The sequence below is a fragment of the Condylura cristata genome, unplaced genomic scaffold (assembly GCF_000260355.1).
Source record: "Condylura cristata isolate star-nosed mole 26May11 unplaced genomic scaffold, ConCri1.0 scaffold00001, whole genome shotgun sequence".
Taxonomy (NCBI): domain Eukaryota; kingdom Metazoa; phylum Chordata; class Mammalia; order Eulipotyphla; family Talpidae; genus Condylura; species Condylura cristata.
The window spans coordinates 86,942,160-86,961,985 of record NW_004567102.1 but is presented as its reverse complement, the minus strand read 5'-3'; the positions used below and the strand labels follow the sequence as shown (position 1 = coordinate 86,961,985).

Sequence of the window (19,826 nt, the reverse complement as noted above, 5' to 3'; positions counted from 1 at the left end):
GGCGCGCCCGGCCGAGCCCAGCCGAGCTCGCGGCAACTCGACCTCGCTGAGGCCGCAAGGCCTGGCAATCGCAAGCTCGCTGGCGGCGTCGGGGCCCACCGCTCTGCCGCCGGGCCTCTGCGGCACCTCACTTAGAGCCTGCCAGACGGGCAGGCAACCCTCTCCGTGCTAGTTACCAATGTGCTGGAGCAAGGCCTCCCTCGCCAGCCCCCACTCGGCCCTTCTGTACTGTGTCGTGTGCTTGGAGTACTGGTCCCGTGTTACTCGACCACGTTAAGAAAGAATCCTCCACCCAAGTTCTCCCTCCAGCTACTGCTGCTCATTTTTGTGCTCTTTATATTCCTACTGTTTAAAAGAAATTTCTATTCTTGCTACCACCGATCCCCTCCCCAAATACTCCCCGGTCTCCTGCACTGGCTGTACCCCCGAGTCAATTGACTCATTCCCTGGGCTCCAAGTCTTTGCTTAAATGTCCCTTTCCAGGACACTTAACTGCCGTGAATATTTCTGAACACGTCCTCCTAAGACCTGCAGTGCTTCTGACTGCTCCCGTCTCTTCCACAGCCTTATCACACCCGGGTGCATACTGGCCTTGTTGCGTCGCCTCCCACTCCACTAGAATGTGAGCTCCGTGAGAAAAGGGGTTTTTGTCTGTTTTGTGATTGATTCGTTCGAATATTTGTTACAAATAAATGGATATTAAATGTTGGTTGTTTAAAATATAATTTTACATGTATCTGTAAGAAATAGTTTAACCAAGTAAATCAGAGCAAAATGTGATTTATTCGTTATCCCGGTACAGTCAGATTTTCCAGCGTATTTGCCGCAGTTTACAATGCTGTCAAAAAGATGGTGAACAGAAAGCTACATTAAGGACTAATTCCTCTATTGGGTAAACGTACAAAAGTAGGTTTGGGGAATGCATGTTTTACATTTCAACATACTGTCAGACTATCAGAAAAGTCCATAAATGAGATAAAAACATGAGTTAGATCCCTAGCTTAACCAGACAGCATAAATCTCTAAAGGTTTTAAGAAAATGAAAGAATAGGGGCTTAGGATGACGCAAAATGCAATCCAGGGACCAGCCCGATTAGTGGGGGCCGCATTCCTGTGAGTGTACAGAGCTGAAACACAAACGCCAGCTGAGGTCAAGGGCAGGCTCCTGAAGCCCCCTGCAGCCACATCCCTCCCGGCAGGCACCAACACCCAGCGCCAGCGGAACCCAGGCACTGGTGGGCAAGGTCACGCTGGGTATGTTCCCTCCGTTAAATGGGCTAGTCACATCTCTCTGCAGGCGTGTAGATTTTTAACCCTCAGGGAAACTAAATTAAAACCACAATACAAATAAATATTGGGCATGACGGGAAGAATGTTAACACACTCGGTGTATTTTGTGGTGTTTAAGTGTTATAACGCCAAAGAGGATGAGCAATTGATTTGGACTTGTTTGTTGTTATTCTTTTTATGCTAGATTTTCTGTATTAAAGACCTTGATGGTATTTCTTTAGAGGCAGAAGTTTTGAACTCCAAGACTTAGAAAATTCAAGCTTGCAACTCATTACCAATGAAACAGTGCAAAGCAAAACAACTTGGAAAAGAGGTGGGAAGGAGGGGAAGAAAAAAGGAATTAAGTTGTTTATAATCTGAAGGTTTTGAATTTATAAGAATTCTGAAGTTACTGAATTTATAAGAATTCTTACTTGTACTAAGTTTTCGTTGTTAGGATTGGATATAGGAAATCACGTGTAAAAAACATATACATTTTAAAATGTGAGGGTAATTTGAAAATATGTAAATGGGACCAAATGCCATTGACAAGCCCTAAAGAAATATGATCTCGATGCGCTGCTAGATTTTCCTATGTAACAAGGTCATTGTCTAGGGAAGAACAAATGAAAGACTTTCTCATTCAAAATTAGTGTACTACAGTTTAGACCAAAGTTGAGGGCTCACCATTCATTCGTAAGGACAAAAACTGCTCTTATGGGCACTCTAGACTCACAGCAAGTGTCTTCCCAAAAGGGTTCTAGAAAGCTGGCTTTTCTAGCAAAATAGCAATGTGCCCGCTGTGGGCTCTCCAGCACCGTGATTCAACCACTTCAACCTCTGCCAGTGTGCACGGAGGGGGCGGGGCCAGGCGATGCCCCATGGCATCCACGCCGCTCGTGGCCGGCTGCTCGTCCTCTCTTGCAAGGTGCCTGTGCTCAGACTTCACCACGGCTTCCCTGGGTGCTTTGTCTTATCCTATAGTAAGAGATGCTCTTACTCCTCCAGACTGTGTTTCTATTTTACTGGGGTTTTTCCACCGTTTTATTGTCTCGTTACTTTTAAGTTTTACCTGAGTTGTCTAAGGCCCCACTACCCTGACTGCACCTGTCACTTCTGTTAACTACACTCAAGTTTTTGGTTGTGCATGTAAGTCCTCATAGATATTTGGGTCTATTTCTACGCAAGCTCTTCTTCTCCTAGCCAGCTCTCTGCCTCGGTGGCAGTGTCACTCGGTGGTGTTCTCGGAGTCACGGCTCCCGTCGTCGGTCCCATTTCTCCACTAAAACATCTGATGTGACCTGGGCTCTGGAGCCATGACCAGGCAACCTCTGGGCCAGCTACTATTCTTGTGTTCTTGTGTCTTCATTTATGAGGAGGAGGAACATGAAATCACTAAACTTCAAAAGCTGTTAAATGAATTCAATGAAATTTTATTTAGAAAACGACTTCGTAAGTGTATGACAAGTTTATTTAGTCATAAACCTGAATTCATAGCAGCACACTGGGAACTTCCATTGTCTGACGAGCTAGCGACAGTAGAGCTGACCACGGCGGCCTGTGCTGTGTCCGCGCCCTCTCGTTCGCACGCGCTGTTGCTGCTCTGACTCCTGGGTGGAAGAGCCGGGCACTGACTGCCCGTGCCGTGGGCATCACGTCAAGCACCACCCGTCCTGGGGAGCTCGAAACGCCGGGCATGTGTGTGTCATCTGTATCTGGGACTAGAAAATGAGACTAGGCACTCCGGGTTGAGATCACCCTTAACTTCGCCGGTACCTCAGCTTTCACCTCTTCCAGTACTCTCCTGCCTCCCCCTTGGGCCGCCACTCCGCCCAGCTTTAGCACATCACTTCCCCAACGCTGCCCACCTGGCACACCACCCAGCTTGCCACCCGACTGAACCTGTCATGTGTGTCACAGCACGTTCTACCGTGGGCTGCACCACAGCCTGGACAACACTTTCATTAGAAGGAAAAGCACCTCGAGCAAGCATGATCATGAAGTAGAGAGGATACATAGTTTTCTTCTCCGTGAACAGCTGAGGGGCCAGGCCCCCACTGTGGCCTCTCTCCATGAATCACCGTAAGATCCCAACCAGGAGAATGGCTCCCTCGTTTGCCAATTATTTAAGTAGGTGACAAAATAGTGTAAGTAACCTTTGTTTGACCCAAGGGCTCAGAATCTGGTGCTTTCTAGATCTCTACCCTGGCCCACAAATCCCTCTCCCCATGTCTGCCAGTCTAAACAGCCTCCTCGCCAGGAAAGGAGCCCCACCAGGGCTCAGGCTCAGCCTCAGCCCCACTCACCCCACTCTCAGAGCCCCCAACCTTAGGCTGGCTGTGCTTTCCATTCAAAATGGCACACACAGCAGCCACATCTGGCAGGCCCTCCCAGCTCCAACATCAACCTACGGCCTGCTTCTGGCTTCCGGCTTCCGAGCCGCCCCCCCTCGCACGCAGCCTCCGTCTCCCCACAGTCCACCCCCACGACCCCACTTTGCTCAAAGGTCACAGAGAAATCCACGCAGCCCAACCGGGACCCCTCATCAGCTCCAGAGAAAGGGGTCTGGCCCAGAAGGAGGACATTTGGGGAACTGGAAGGGGCCCCGGGAAGGACAGCCTGGGACCGTCTAGCCCTTAGGACTATTTTATTTCAATGACACGCTAAAGCCAAGGACGACCTTGACCCTACAGAAATACCGACTGGATTGCCTGAGACTCAAGCTGCCACAGCAGCCAGGTTTGGAGGAAGGAGGCTGGGCCCCATGAGAAAGGGGTGAGGCGGGAGCAAAGTCAGGAAGGGGCTTGAGACAAACGTGAGACAGGAGAAGGGCCCAGGGAACACTTCTGCCAGCAAAGACAAAGGCGCCTCGTTCTCCCAGTGAGGCTCAGAGGGCCCGGGCGGAAGTGACCCGACAGCCTACCTGGAGTCCCCGCCCCCTGCGTTTCAGCTGCTGTAAAACACTGGATGCATGTGATGTTCACAAATCTACTTGTGTGGTCACTTTTGCGGAGCTGAGGCCCTGCAGCCACCCCAGGGCGGCCTACTCACCCACAGAGCGGAACTTCTTGGCCCGCCTGTCGTACATGCAGACGGCGCTCGAGGGCCCGCACTGGGGCACATCCACCTTTCCGCAGACGCTGATTTTGTAAAGCATGTTGTTTTTGGTATCAACAGCTTCCCAAGTGTAACTGGAAAGGAAGAAAAACAATTTGTCATTGTCATCAATCTGCCAATAATTAAACTTCTCTCTCATTTCACATTCAAGCCACGTTTGCTTAAGATTACCACCACCTAGAAGGCACCCTTCACTAGCCAAAAACGCTAGAGCCAAACTATGTTACGCTGAATAAAAGCCAGGGCGGAAACCACCAAATACCACCTCGCTCCTCGCTCTGCGTCAATCCGCACGGGAGCCGCCTGTCTCCAAAACCACCCGAGTACTCAAAATTAGGGCTAAGCCTATCAGCTCAGCTAAGTAAGAGCTGTGTTCCGCGACTGCAACATTTGATGCCACGTAAGAAAGTGACCTTCCTAATCACACTGAGCAGCCAAAGGATTGTCTTTCACTTGTTTGACTTAAAACTATTTATGGCCCGAGAGGTGATTCTCCCTGAGAAGGCCTCTCCAGCACGGCCAGGTCAAACTAAGCCCACAGAAACAAGTTTGTGACGCTTGACAATCTCCATCAACCTAGACTGGATCCCCTTGTGGCTGGTCCCCCGCACCAGGCATTTTGCAGGCAAAGTAGTCAAACCTCTGGCAAGGCAGATACTGAGTCATTACCAACAAACAATCAGAATAATGAGGGCAAAATGATGGTTTGTCAGCTCTATCAAAACAATGATTTTCAATTTTCTATTCTTCCCAGGAAGAGTGTTCTATCCATTTTATAAAGTGGGGGTCATTTCCTCAAGGACAGAGCAGGAAGTAAAGAAAGTGGCTAGAAAGTTCCTTGCAAAATGCAAAGATCCAGTCTTAATTCAATTGTGTCGCTGAAAGGAAGGAAGAGAAATTAAATCAGAAATACTCAGGCTGGCCGTCCCAGCAGTATGGAGCCAGAGCTCAGTCCTGAGACCACCCACAAGCATCGGAGATCATCTCCAGCAGAGGCAGGCCCCTCCCCAGCTCCCCGTCTCCCAAGCCCCCTCTCTCCCTTCCTCTCCAGCTCCCCATCCTCCCACGTGGTTGGCCCCAGGGCAGCAGACTCCCCAGTGAGCTGCCTCCCTGCCTGCAAGCAGGCTCCCGGCCCAGCTGCCCCATCCGGCCATACAGAACCCCCAACGGGGGCTGCAGGCAGCAGCCAAGCTTCCCCCGGCACTCAGGTCTGGGGACTGAGGTCCCCACTTGAAGCACTGGCTGAACGCACAGAGAAATGAGCAGGCGGAGGCAGAAAGCTCCCCAGAAGTTCCAACACCGTCTGAACTTCAGAAAAACCTGAAAAACTGGCTGGTGCGCTCCTGAGGACCTGGGGCGATGCCAGGCAGGAAGCAGTTACCTCAGGACTCTGCTTCTTCCTCGGCAAGCTCACAGAGTGACCAGCTGGGCAACAGACCCAAGAAAGTAACCCAAGCACCACCAGAGCCCAGAACGTTACGGGAAAGGTCTGTTTCCAGTTCCCTCCACCAGCCTTTCCTTCATTTGCTTCACAAATATTCAAGTACTTTCTTAAGTGAGGGCTGGGAGGAAAACAGTCAAGAACAGAGCAACACAAAAAGGCCCTGCCCTCCCGGAGTGTACAGATGGGAGAAAATTAGCAGGTAAATAATACCAATAATCCCACCTAGTGACCGGAAATGACAGACCTAGGGGATAACTAAGATGGAGTCTGAATGACAAAGAGTGAACCCCCAGGGCAGGAGAGGAAGGGGGGCTCTGGCTGAGCAGTGGCCAGGGCCAGGGCGGGAAGGAATCTAGCACTTCCATGCAAAAGGGGTCTGAAGCATCCCAGGAGCAGAGAAGGGTGCGGGGGACGGCTAGGTTTTGGGGACGGCTGAGTGCCTGAACACGGGCCTCCCGGCCCTACAATGCAGTCACGAGTCTGTACTGGAAGCAGGAAACACCCCTGAAGACGATTTCCTTATGATCCTCGGCTGTTCTTTCCTTTCTTTCACTAGTCAACCCTGCTGCGAATGATGGCTAGTTACAGAAAACTGCTCATCGCTAGTGGGGGGCCATGGCAGTTTCTCTAGGACCCCAGATGTCGTGTGTAAAAACTCGGCAGCTCCTGAGCTGCCGAGCGAGGTGAATAAGGGTATTTCAGGAAGAACCGACAGGTAAGAAACAACTCAGATGAAGTCCACACTGCACAAAAACTGCCAGGCTTTCCTAAAACATAAAGCCACGGCTGTTCTCGCAGGGCTGATCTTGAAATAAGAGAAATGTGAAGACTGTATGTTTGGGGGACAGAAGCAATGAGAAACAACAAAATGGGGAAAGCACTGAGTTTCTGAAAATCAGAATCCCTAGAAAGAGAAGTATCACTCCAAGAACATTTCTTTATTCGCTTTTCCCGGGTGCTTGTCTAGATTGACCAAGATGCGAAATGGGGAGGGAGGCGCTTCCTCGGAAATTAGGACCAACTTTTTTCACCAGGGCTGTTTAACCCCTCACCTCAGGGGCCCCCTCCTCCAGGCTGGGGCCAGCACTGCCTCGCACCAGCCCCCAGCTGGAGAGGCTGGGGGAGGAGTCGCCCTTCCCATCAGCAAGGCAGGAATGCTCAGCGTCTAGAAAGCCCAGGACCGGGCATCTGCCGCCCAGCAGCCCCGGAACCTTCCAGTTCCCAAGGACCTCAGCCTGCCCGGTGAACAAAGGGTTGTGCCGGGCGACCAGGACCACGGGGCTCAGGGCACCTCCCTGGGTTGAAATAATCCATCTGAAAACTCACGAGGTGTGTTCCGTAAGCCGCTGCGAGTCCTTGTATGTGGCCTGGTTAAGTCATCACCTAGAGGTGCACTCACAGAGTATTTTTTCAAGATAAGCCTGGAAATCACGCAAATATCTGACAGAGCTTTTGGAGAAAGGACGAGCTTGAATGACTCCTTCCCAGACTACAGGCCACAGCACCAGAACAGCCTCAGCCGAATCCCCCCTGACTCCAAGCTGGCGCTTGCGGGGCCCAGTTCACATTACGGCAGCAGAGACTGGCTGCAGGAGCCATAAAAGTATTATAAACGCAATAAAACTTAATTATATCTTTGAGGAATAATACATTTTTGTCCAAAACTTTGTCCATTAGAAAATCCCGTGCCACAGTGGACACGCACAGCCAGCGGCGTGACTCATTTAACAGCCAGGCGAGGCGGCGGTGGCCGAGGCCAGCGGAAGGAGGCTGGGTCCTGGGCGCACCATTTGCATTTACGCGGGACTTAGGGGAAACGGAGAGGGGGAAAAAATGAGGACCAACTTATGAGGGTAAAGAGAAATCTAAGCTGTAGTGAGATGCTAAGTTTCAGCAAGAAACAAGTCTCTGGAAGAAAACGTCAGCAGGCTGCGTGGAAGCGTCCACCTCTCGCACACACGCAATGTCCGCACAGAGGAATACTGTAAAAACATCCCCTACAGCAGGACACACAGGAAAGCTCCAGCATCATTTTCTTGAAATGGTTCACACTCCCCTCAGGTCTCCATGGTCACTGGCGCGGGTTCCCCCCACCGACCTGGGGCAGAGGGACACAGGGCTGTGAGGGGGCACAGACACATCACCCAGAAGCCCTGTCCCCCGGGCCAAATTCAGCTCAAATCCTCAACAGCTGAGGAGACTCCTTCTCCTGGCTTTTTAGCAAGGGCATGCCAGTCCGTGCCTCATTTCCCAGAGTGTAAAATGTAATTAGCAAATGTCCTCCTCCCACTTGCAAAAACCCCAAATTCATCTAAAAGCAACCTGAGAGCTCTGGACAAACGTGCAGGCCTGCGGGGCTGGACCTGACCCCTGCCTCAGCATCATCTCCAGAGGTACATCATCCAGGCTTCTGGGGTATCTGGTATCCCCAACTCTGCTGTGTTCTGGACAGTAGCACCCTCCCTTCCAGAACAAGGCCTGGCAGACACAGAGTCAATATTTACTGACGGGGCTGAGGAGGAAACAGCCAGTGGACACAGCAGGCATCACGGCAAATGCTCTCCTGTCCAGTGAGCAAAGCCCAGGCATAACTCAACCCCAAGTCCCTCAGCTCTGCACCCTAATTTCCAGGCCCCACATCAGCGCAGGAAGTGATAAGGGCAAGACTGAGCCAGGCCCTCCGAGGCCCCAGGGCAGTGTCTCCGGGAAGGTAAACTGCCTGTGTATTTTCAGTTGTCCAAAGCTTAACGCTTCAGAAATAGTTTGACTAGAATGCTGACACCGGCAAACCAGCTCAAGCCCAGGGCTCTCTTGTGCTCAGAACACAGGCACAGGGCAGTGAGCTCCAGGGAGCCCGAAGACCTCCGGAAAAAGGCTGGGGAGCTGGCTGGGGCCCAGGCCACCCCGCGCCGTGCCGTCCACACAGCACGGCTTGTCCTGGCTGCGGCTGCTCCCAGGTGTGGACAGAGCGCCGCTCTTGTCCCCAGCGAGCTCCGCTTCCTTTCTGGACAGTGTGAACTGCCAAGCCCCAGAGGCCCGCCTTCTGCAGGCCCTCTTCCCTGACCCACCGGCTTCCACGCAACAGTCCCCTGCTCCCAAGCTGCCTGAGGACTGCGCGGTGGAGGGGCACACCCAGGCCCCGTGTCCTGTCCCCCAACTGGCCCCTCTCAAAGGGCTGCTGAGCTCAGCAGAAGTGCCCTTCGAAAGCCCCAACTCCGCCAGAGTGGCGGCCCCCGTGGGAGCACCCTGGGCGCCCGCAGGCCCCACAGGAGGGGGCGGGCAGGAGCCGCACACAGGCGGGGCTCTGGGGCCTCTGGCTTCGCAGTGAATTCCTCGGCGGCAACGCGCCCCGGACAGCAGTGATTAATGACCCCGGGCGAGCACACAGGCGGGGGCCCTCTGCAGCCCAGAGCGCGGGCGGCTCTGCTCGGCGCCGTGCTGCCACGCTGAACGCCTGCAGGACGCCTGTGCGGGGCACAGAGGCTCCATTTTAACCTCGTTTGGCGTCAATGTCCTAATACCCCAAAAGGTGCTGGCAGACCACCAGAGAGGGATGCCGCGGTCGGCGGACAGGAGGGCGCTGCTCCCAGCGCTCTGCCCTGCGAGGGCACGTGCACCGCCCACCTCCCGGGCGGCACACACAGGCGGCGCGGCCGGAGGAAGCCGGCCACCGGGAGGCCCTGGCGCCCGCTGCCCTCGCCACGCGCCGAGCCTTTCCGTGGCTTCCGAGTGCTCATCTAAGTCAGCACCGAGTCCTGCAGAGTGCAGCGCCCTGCCAGATAAGCGGGGATCTCTCTCCTGTTCACAACAGCCAGCACAGCCTGATGTGAATCACTATTACCTCAATAAATGTAATTTACAAGAAAAAACCGCCAACAACTAAAACAGAATAAATAAAGCTGACTCGGGAGCAGCACGGCGTGCCCAAGTCTCGGAGCCGAGCCTTCCCTCCCAGGGCCCAGGGCCCCCCAGGCGGCCCGCCACATCACCACGGTCCAGCCACGTGGCCGGAGTCTCTCCATCTATCTTAGCTCCCTCACTCCCTGCGCGTCCCAGGGTGACATGGCCAGTCAGGGGCCGTTAAACATTTTATTGCTGGCCTACAATTATCAGAATGTACAGCAGGAGAGAGGTACAATGGAATCAGTAGTAAAATTAATAAGCATGTGTGAATCTGTAATTTGGTTTCCTTTAAAAAAAAAAAAACAGTAGGTGATACACGAGCCGACGCTCCAAGCACGATGCAGCTCCCGGTCACTGGGTCAAGGCGAGTCTTCAGACTCCAGAGTGGGCAGTGAGTAACTCGGGGACACAGGAAGTACAGTCTCCTATCTGAGCACCGAAAAGATTTTCCTACTTCGCCTGCTTGCAAGCTCTCGAAGGGAATGTGAGGGAAGTCATTTGGCTGGCTACCACGGTACCGTTACAGGGTCATTTCTCAGCTCGTACAGCCAGCCCACTAACCTTCAAAAATCTGGAACGGTCTCCCAAACTAAGAAGGGGTGGGGGAGGGGAGAGAGGGCATGGAAAAGGCGGTTTGCAAGATGGACGTTTGCAACGGCTGTGGAGAGCAGAGCGTGCGTGACCCTAGGAGAGCGAGACCTGTGTGGCGCGATGGGGCCGAGCCCTGGTCCGAGGCTGCGGGCCGAGAGCGGGCTGGACTCGCCGGCTGGACTCCGGGCTCATAAGGAAGTGCTTCACTTCCTATTCAAACCAGCCCGCAGGCTGCGGATAGATAGGGGCCCCGACCCAAAAAAAAAAAAGCAAAGACGTGCCAGACGTGAGCCTTCGCAGTTTCCTGGCTTAGGCCGGGCCTGGGAGCAGGAAGCCAGGGCTCGAGACTGGGCTGGAAAAGAGGCGGTGGTGGGCACCCGGAGTGCACCCCCAGGGGCCTGCAGGGCTCCTGTGAGATGGGATGGGCGAGCGGAGGGGCTAGCGCCTGAGTCCAGCCCCCGCGCTACAGATACACTTAACCTCTAAGCCCCAACTTCCTAGAAAACTGAGCACCCCACAAGATCACTGGGAGAAAAAACCAAGACCAAAAGCAGGTCTGGGAGACCGTGAGCTCTGTCTTCCCTCCGATCCGCAGCAGCTTCCGAGAGCGTGAACGCTGCGTCTACAAAAGCAGGCCGCTAGGCTGGGGCCCCTGAAGAACACCCCGACTCGGGGTCGCAACTCCAAGGGGAGAGGTCAGGCGCAGGGCCGACTTGGGGCCAAGTCTAGACCAGGGGCTCAGGACGAGGACGCACCGGGACGGGAGGACACACAGCTGCCGTGGGGCAGGGCCCGGGCTCGAGGGCGGGGGGAACTGGGCGCTTTCTTCCTGGGGCCTGCTGCATCACAAGGTGGGCTGATTCTGAGGTGCTGGCACAGCCCGCAACACAAAAGACCTGGCCTCCCTTCTGCCTCCCTCTGCTGCTTCACCTGCAGCCGTTTTTGCTGAGAGCAACGCTGGGCTCTGGCTGCAAGCCAGGATCCCAGCCCTAAACCCTGCTCTGCGCCCATTTACTTAAATGGGCGCAATTATCCGGATGTTCTCATACTTTCTTCCTCGTATGCATAAAGGAGGCTGGATTACAAGCTGGACTCCGTAATTACAGAGATGTCTGCACTCAGATGCCTTGAAAGTCAACCAGGCCATGGGCAGAATCCAGACCTCAGTGCCCAGCGCCTAGTCAACTCCCCAGAAAACCCCAGGCCCCCGTTTCCTTTAGACGCTGACCACACGCGCATCTTCCTTCCTCACTCTGGTGAGGCTTGCCTGGAACCCTGCTGCTAACGAGGCGTTACCGCCAGGTGGGGTGCGCACAGGAAGGTGAGGTTGACACCAGCAAGACGCCTTGCAGGCGCTGAAGCCAGCAAACCTGACCCGGTGAGAGGAGGAGACACTGCTTCCCTTCCTCGTGACTCGTGAGCCAAGTCGGGGTTCGCCTTCCGTGCATGTGAAAAAATGCAGCATAATCTCACCTGGTCCTCAAAAGCACTGAGAATCGGGGAGCCCCTGTGGGGACTGAGTGACCTGCCACTGGGTCCCGCGACCTCCACCACCCAGCCCTGGGCAAGGGCGCCTCTGCACAGCCCCCCTGGCCCGGCCAAGCCCACGCGTGAGCTCGGCCTCCTCCCCGCAGGGAGCTCAGGGAGCCCCGCTGGCTTTCACTGCGGGTGAGTAAGGGGACGGCGGGGGCAGGGAGCCTCGAGGGCCGGGCCGGGTGACTCAGGGACGCACCCCTGTCACTTCTAGAAACCCACTCCTTCAGCACTTCCATCCTGGCGGCTGCTGCTCTGTCTGCAGTCCAGGGGTGAGGAGCTGGGAGTGGCTTTCATTTTGGGGAGAAAAGAATGCTTTCAAATGTGTAGCTGGCTCTGGAGCAGAGATGGCCAGACAGACGCCAGCAAATGAAGTGTACGAACAATGGAAACCTAGGGCTGCTCTCCCCACAGTTGGGGTGCACTGAAGCACACAGGGGCGGCATGAAAAATGAAAAGGGGTCACAGTGAAAGGAGGTCCCCACTTGTCTGCAGGAGCCCCCTCCCCTGGCCACTACCCTCCCCCAGGCCCCCCCTGTCTGGAGGGAGGAGCAGGGCAGGAGTGGGCCCTGAGGAAGGCCGCTGCCAGGCACACCACAGCAGAGGCAGGGGGCAGGCTTCGCCAGTGCGACCGAGGGGACCGGGCCCACCCCACAGGGAAGACTTCACACCAACCCCGCGGCCCCTGGTTCCCGCAGGGTGAAAACGGGCATCTGATTCTCGGGCATCTGATTCTCGCTTTGGAACTCCAAACACCAGCCTTTGCGGGCTGTCTTTTAGGTTGTCTGGCCCGGCCGATTCTCCCTCTGAGGGCCTTCTCGTCCCCCCCTCGCCCATGCCTGTCCCGCCCACAACAGGCCCGACACCCTCCCAGGGAAGCCTGTGAGGGCTGAGGGGGACGGGGCCCCTCTGACCACCGACACCCACGCAGAAGTCCACTGAGGCCCCGGGACTCCTGTAGGAGATGAACAAGGAGGCTCTCTCTTCTCCCCTGGACGGTGCACCCGCCACAGCCACCACAGGAAGGAGGGGGAGCCAAGAAAACCGCCAGGACAGGCCAGGGCCCGCGGCCCGCCCTGACATATGGCACCTGGCGCCTGCCCAAACCCCACACCTCCCGGTTGTTGGAGGGCGGGCGCTGCGTTCCCGCCACATCCCCGACTGCAGGAATCCCGAGGGATACATACAGCAAAACCGTGGAATTCAAGATGCAGAGGGACCCCAAGGCACACCTCACCCAGCGGTTTGGAGGCCTTTCTTAATGACAGTAACATTTCTTTCTCACAAAGGACTCTCACATGGAATGTCGATGTGTAAAACAGATAAAGCAAAGAGCTCTCGAACTGAGGCAGAAACCCCAAGGCACTAATGGGGAGCGGGGTGTGGAGTAACAGAGCTAAAATACCAGGAGTGATGGCCGCTCTCTAACAGCTAAAAGGCAGCCCCTGGGGGAGCTCCCGGGGAGCCAGGCACTTGCAAATGGTGGCAATTATCACCCAAACCCTACAAACACCATTAGCACCCCAGTGTGACTCCCAGACAGGAAAGCCGGGAGGACAAGGACTGTAACCATCCCGCCCTTCCAAGGCCCCCAAAGAGCTCCACCTAGCCAGGGCAGGCACTAGACTCAAAATCTGGACCGTGCCGGTGCTGCGCAAAGCTGAATCACCTCTCCTGGGGAGGAAACTGAGACCCGGGGCAGAAAGGGATTTGCCACGGCCCACCGGATCCCAGCTGCAGGCGGGCTGGGGCGCTGCCCCCACCATCCATGGGGACTCAGCAGCTGCCTCTGGGCGGGAGACTTAAGGAGAAAAGGCACCTTGGGCTCAGAGGCCAGCCAGAGGCCCGTCCTCCCCTCCCCAGCCTCCCCCCAAAATCTCTGGCCAAGGGCCAACCGCGGCTGCAGACCCTCCACCCCCACACACAGCTGCAGCAGAGGTGGGGGAGGCAAATGTCCGGACCACGAGGAGCTGCCTGGCGTCAGAAGGGCACCCACGCTGTGAAAACGAGATGGCTTCCCCAAGACAGAAACGGGCCCCAGGAGAAAGCCCAGCGGCAAGCGCAAACGTGATCTAGCGCCCCAGGGCTGACGAGAGCACGGGCGTCAGGAGAGAACCCGCAGAGCTGTGTCTACACCAACTGCGGACCTTGCTGAAGTTTAAACAAGAGTCACAAGGCTGTGAGGGACGCAGGACCAAGAGCAACCGGATACAAAGTACAATAGACAGATCAGGCGAGACTAGTGAGTGACCACAAAGAAAAGCCACAGCCACTTGATGAGACTGACTGACGCAGTGTGAGAACAATTTTCCAGATGCGCAGGGCACCCCCACATAGGCAGGTGGGGCACAAGGAAACTGTCAAGAAGTTCCGTCACTTAGTCACTTACTGGTCTCAACGAGGGGAGAAGCCCACTTTCAGGAGGCGGGAGCTTAGAAATGAGAGGCAAGCTGGACCTGAAAGAGCCTAGAGGGAAAAGGAGATATTCCGGGGACTGAGGGGCCAGGTCACCTGCACAGCGGAGGGTGGGAACCAGGCTTTTGGCGATGGGGGTACACTTGAAACCCACGTCACGTCGCAAGCGATGTTGCGTTGCTTCAACTAAGAAAAATAAAAAGAACTTTAGGGGAAAACATTATGTCAACACCTGGGTTATACTGGGCCTGGGGTTGCTGTCGCGCCTCTGCCTTCAAGTTAGTTTCCCAGCTGTGTGAGAAGGATTTAAGATAAAAGGTCTAAGCTCTCAACTCAAATGAAAAAGGAAAAATAAGAGGGAAGTTAGCAACTACAGAAATCAACAAGTTGAAAATAAATGCTGATAAAAGTGGTAAACAAAATTTATTTCTAAGACTCAAAAAGGCAAGCAAATATCTAGTAAATCCAATTAAGGGAAAGAAAATACACAGAGAAACCACAGGGTTTTGTTTTTTTGTTTTTGTTTTTTTAATTTGTGTAGGTAGATATGGGAGGGTAGTAGTCTAGATATTTACATGTACATCAACTTTAAATGACAAAAGTTAGCAAAATACAGCTTTTCAAACCTGGTCCAAAAGAAGAAAATTTGAAAAAAGGACATAAAACTGAGATGTAATTAAAGCTCCTCTTCCACTGTACCCCAGCTCCAAAAGGCTCCGACCCAGGCAGCTTCACTGGGGAGTACCACCAAATTTAGCGAAGAGAAAATGTCCATCTTGAACCAACTGGTCTAAGGCACGTGAAATACTACAAGCTAGTTACTTTTTTCCCCCACAAAGCAAGCACAGCCGTAACACCAAATTCAGTCAAGAACAGCACAGTAAAGAAAAGCTTAAAAGCAGCTGTGTGCATCCTACTAGAACATCAGTAAAGAGAACGAAACATATTCCGGGGAGTTAGCCTCCATCTTTTCCCTCGCAACATGCATACATAGAAATCAGCATGCACACTGACCCAGGGTTAAACATCAGTGCAAACTACAGAACTTCTAGAAACAAAGAGAAAATCTTGGAGCAGAACAGTGGGTCTCAGCTGAAGGTAATTTTGTCCCCAAGGAATCATTTTAACTGCCTGGAGACATTTTTGTCTGTCACTAGACCAGGGGTATGGGGTGGGGGTACCCCTGGCATTTATGGGTGCACGGGGCAGAGCCCAGGGCTGCGGCTGAAAGCTAACAGTGCACTCGTCCAGCAGACTCCCCCATGCTGACTGGCAGTGCTGGCCTGGGGGCAGGGGGTGCTTCTTAGGCTGTAATAAGCATAACTCACAAAGGAAAAAATAATTTGAAATTCATGAAAATTTTCAAAATATCTGTTCTTCAAAAGACATATTAAGAAAATTAAAAGGTAAGTGCAAAACTAGAGAAAATATGCGTGACACAAATTATACATGCCTAGGGAAGGGCGTGGGCCCAGAAGACACTGAAAAACCTTAAAACTCAAGAAGACGACCCAAAATTTTTGATTAAGGAATGGAGAGCAAAGGATGGTTTTTAACAGACCCTACAGGACATCCAAACGGCCAAGGCGCGACGGCGGGAGGGGGGAGGACATTCCTGCAAGCCCAGCGAGACCCCAGGTGCCGGCGGCAGGAAGTAAATCCCGCCCTCACTGGGGCGCCCCCGCCCCCACCCCACGGGACGACTAGCATGTAGAAGACTGATAAGGGCAAGTGCTGACAGAACGTGAGCCATCTGGAGCGCGGGGGACGGGTGGGCCGGACAGCCGCCGTGGCGCCCCTCCGCGCCACCCCCAGCTCTCCCCAAGGCCCCCGTCGCCCCCACCCCAGGAGTGCATGTCGACAGACACCCCCAGAAACTCACACAATGGCTTCACTCATCAGGGCCCAGAACTAGTGACAGGGAGATGACTCTTGGATCAAAACAAAAATGAAAACTGATGACATGTTATTCTAAATTAACAAAAATAAGGGAGAGAGGGTGTTGGTGGTTGCTGCCGCCCTGGGGGGGGGGGCGGTTCTGGCCAGTGGTCCTCTGGGACCCCAGTGCAGTATGAAGTGTGTGGGGTCACCCCTCCAGCGCCAGCTCCTCCCACTCCTTGCACCCCATCGCTTGAGAAACACAGGGAGAGTGAATGACCCCTAAATCACCGAGCCAGGACAGCCGGGAGAGGCACCCCAGCAAGCCCCAGGCCCTCCCAGGCCACGGGCCCAGCCAGCCCGGCCACCACCGCCTCCTCGCCCCCACTGGTGCCAGGTGGGAGAGGGAGAGTGAGCGCCAGCGCGTGCTGGGCCACAGGGCACTTTTCCTTTCCCGATAAAAGGGGAAAGAACAGCGGGAAACTGCAAGGCCGCTCCCGCCAGCGCCGGTGCGGGACGCGCTGAGGTGCGGGACGCGCTGAGCCCGCCCTGCCCAGAACAATGCAGTTCCACGTGCCAAGATCAGGATGAAGATGAGAACACTGAAAGTGATGTTCTCAGGCCCCACTTTGAAACACCCGTCTCCAGAGCACAGCCCAGGGACTGGCCTGCAGGAGGGAGCTGGCGCCAGGAGCCCGCGGCCGCTGCCCAACTGCAGGACGCTGCGCGCCGTGGCCGACACCTGGCTCCCGCTCGCGCCCTGCAGGAGCAGATACGCACATGGACGGGGTCCCGCTCTCACATGTGGCCCAAAGTACTTGGCACAAGCACCGGTCCTCCGGAAAAATCGCGGGGAAAACATCTCCTCAGAAATGGCAACTGAAACGCCTCAACTCCCAGCTGGCTTCATTATTCTCCTGTCCTCAATATAATCGAAACTTTCCAGCACGTGTACCCCAACCGTTAGGGAAGGCCTATCCTGAATAAATTTCAAAGTGCTTGACTCCCTGACCATGCTCAGGTGTGGCGCCCAGGGGGGTGCACGCACCTATGAGCAGCCAAGGGGGCGCCTGACAGACTGGGTGAAGCGGCAGCCGGCTCTGGGACCTGGGCACTACCTGGCGCCTCCCCCCCTCCCCCAGGGCCAAGTCCCTGCTCCCAATGGTTCCGGCCAGAACAACCCTTCTGGGCCCTTGGGAGCTCTGGACATGCCATTTCCCAGGCAGGCAGGCAGGCACACTGGAAGGTCTTTCAACTGGCACGCCACCTGCCAAGAAGCCATGGATCGAGAGTCCCCAGTATCCCTGAGCACAGGACTCAGCTGGCACAGCAACCCCCTCGAAGTTTAAGGACATTGTGACTGAGTCTCGCCAAAGAACAGCCACTTATCCAGGTGCTTCTTGGGGCCGGACGCGTGGGGAAACTTGCCTCTCCCTGCAGGGCCTGTGGAGGCCTCTCCAGTGCTGTGGGAGCGGGAAAGCTGCGGCCAAACTGCCCTCTCGATTTCCTCTACCCCTCCCTAGAAGCGCTCCACCTCCTGAGGGGGAAAAAGGTGCCCAGCAGCACCCCCAAAGCACCCCCAACTACCCCAAGGGTGGCCCTGACAGATCAGAGGATCAGAATCCTCTGGGTTCTAGGGAGCTGGCTTGGCAGGAGGGGTGGGTCCCCAGAAACCAAACTCCATTGTTCAGAGACAAGAATTTGCCACATGGGTGCTGAGAGGGCCGCAGTGTCTGGGCAAGCCCTTCAGGGCTAGCAGATGGGTTCCCCGGCCCCCCCCCCCCAGCAGCAACCAGAAATGAGCAAGACGCTTAATGTAATGTCTGTGTGTGCCACCAGCCAAACTGCCAAAAACAAACACTAACTAACACTTGCAGAGACCACTTTCCTGCTCAGAATAGAGAGCGGGGTGAGTATTCACATGTCAGCCAAATGGACACCAGGTAATGGCATTAAAAGGCAACTTAATACATCACACCCTGCTTTGAGACCTGGCAGAACTTTAAGAACTGGATTTTAAAAGTTATCAGCTCCCAGTGCCAGCCTTCAGACACGTGCAGGAGGTATGGAACGCTCAGCCAGTGTTATCTCTTAAAGTACACCGATTATTGATGCCTCCTCCCTCCCACAGGGGGGAAAAGTCTTAACAAGTATTTTTTTTAACAAGTATTTAAGCCAAGGTCTCCATGTAAAACAGGAACAAACACAAAAACTTCACTCAGCAGGGATTGGGTTCGAGTAGAGATTACACGTGGCTGGGGAAGACTCCACAGGGCAGCTGCGGGAGGGGGGAGGACGCAACTCCCAGGTGACTAAAGAAAACTAGACGCACCAGCCTCTAAGAAAGCACATCTTGGCACCATGTGAACCATCCCCAGATCATCTGCTAAATTTGCCCACACGTGAGGGTGGCCACAGCCCTTCACACTGAGCCAGCAGGCCCAGGTCCCCAGGGAAATGAGGCTCCCAGCCAGCTCAAATCACCCCCCCCCCCTTAACCTGAAGCACGAGGAAGCCCCGCCCGGACGCCCCTCCCCCCAGCCGGGTCTACCCTCGAGACCAAGTGTGAGCTTAACAATTAAATGAATTCCAGTGTGCCAACAGCTAGCCCAGCTGAGTTCATTTCTCAAGGATGGTCGGGGCTGCCTTTATGCCAAAACTTTCTGCCTTTAAAATGTCAAGCCTGACCTTGTACAAATCACCACCTTTCTCTGCACCAAGCTCATTACTTGAGTAACTCTGTGTCCCTTTTCTCTATCAAGCTCATTAGCTGAGTAATTAAGTATGTCCGGGCAGACAACTGATCTATAAAATAGTGGGCAGTGACCTCTCCTTCCTGCCTTTCCCCTTCCAAAAAAAAGGAAAAAGAAGGGCAGATTATGGTCCTTTCCTCCTCACTCTCCTTAGAATAATTTTTGCACGTTCTGAACTCGGGACTGTTCATCCCCTACACAAAGGAAGGACACACCCACCCCAGACTCAACGTGGGCCCCACCTAACTTCTCTCTGAGCCGTGGCTTACTAGCACCAGGGGCTGCCCACGGCTCACTAGTCCTTCCCAACTTTTTCTCCTGCTTCCTTTTGACGAGAGTTTTAAAAATCAATGAAGGCGACATTTTTCATCATCCTGAACGGTCGTGAAAACTCTCAAGACTTGGCAGTTTCCCAGGCGGGACTCCTCGCACCGCAGGCCAAGACAGCAGCCCTCCGCGGGCCCTACGATTATACAATCAGGCTTCTCGGGGTAAAGCCGCCACTTCAATAATCCACCCATAGACAATGACATCATGTGAGCAACTAGACAGGAAGTTAGGCTCCCTAGCTAGAAGTGAAGGGTCAAGTCTTGGAGGCCAATATAACGTGGCCATCCCCCCACCCTTCCCCCATCAAAAGGGGGGCAAAGAAGTCACCTGCAGAAAAAGGACTTTAAAGATCAAACAGAAACCCACACGGAGGAAATCAGTCAGCACAAGACACCAAAATCCCCATCTCCAAGGCCATTCGTGCGGGCCAGTGCTTCCCCACCCAAGGGGACGCGCCCGCGGAACTTTGGGGAAAACGTGCAGTGGGAACAAAGCGAAGCTGTAGTTCCTGCGCCCTCCAACTTTCGCGGGCGCACCGCGGCCGAAGGGCCGGCGCGGGGCGCGAGGGCGCCCGCAGGGTGTCACCGCAGGGG

The 19,826-nt window shown here is 54.6% G+C and overlaps 1 protein-coding gene across 1 annotated transcript in view; it reads right to left on the bottom strand.

Annotated features, from left to right (window-relative positions):
- The window catches only part of IGF2R (insulin-like growth factor 2 receptor), a 112,992-nt gene that overhangs the window by 60,480 nt on the left and 32,686 nt on the right, over positions 1-19,826 (bottom strand). Inside the window, exon 3 of the mRNA XM_012735188.1 lies at positions 4,321-4,460. Within this exon, the coding sequence (XP_012590642.1) occupies positions 4,321-4,460 (140 nt within the window). The remainder of the gene's footprint in view (positions 1-4,320; positions 4,461-19,826) is intronic.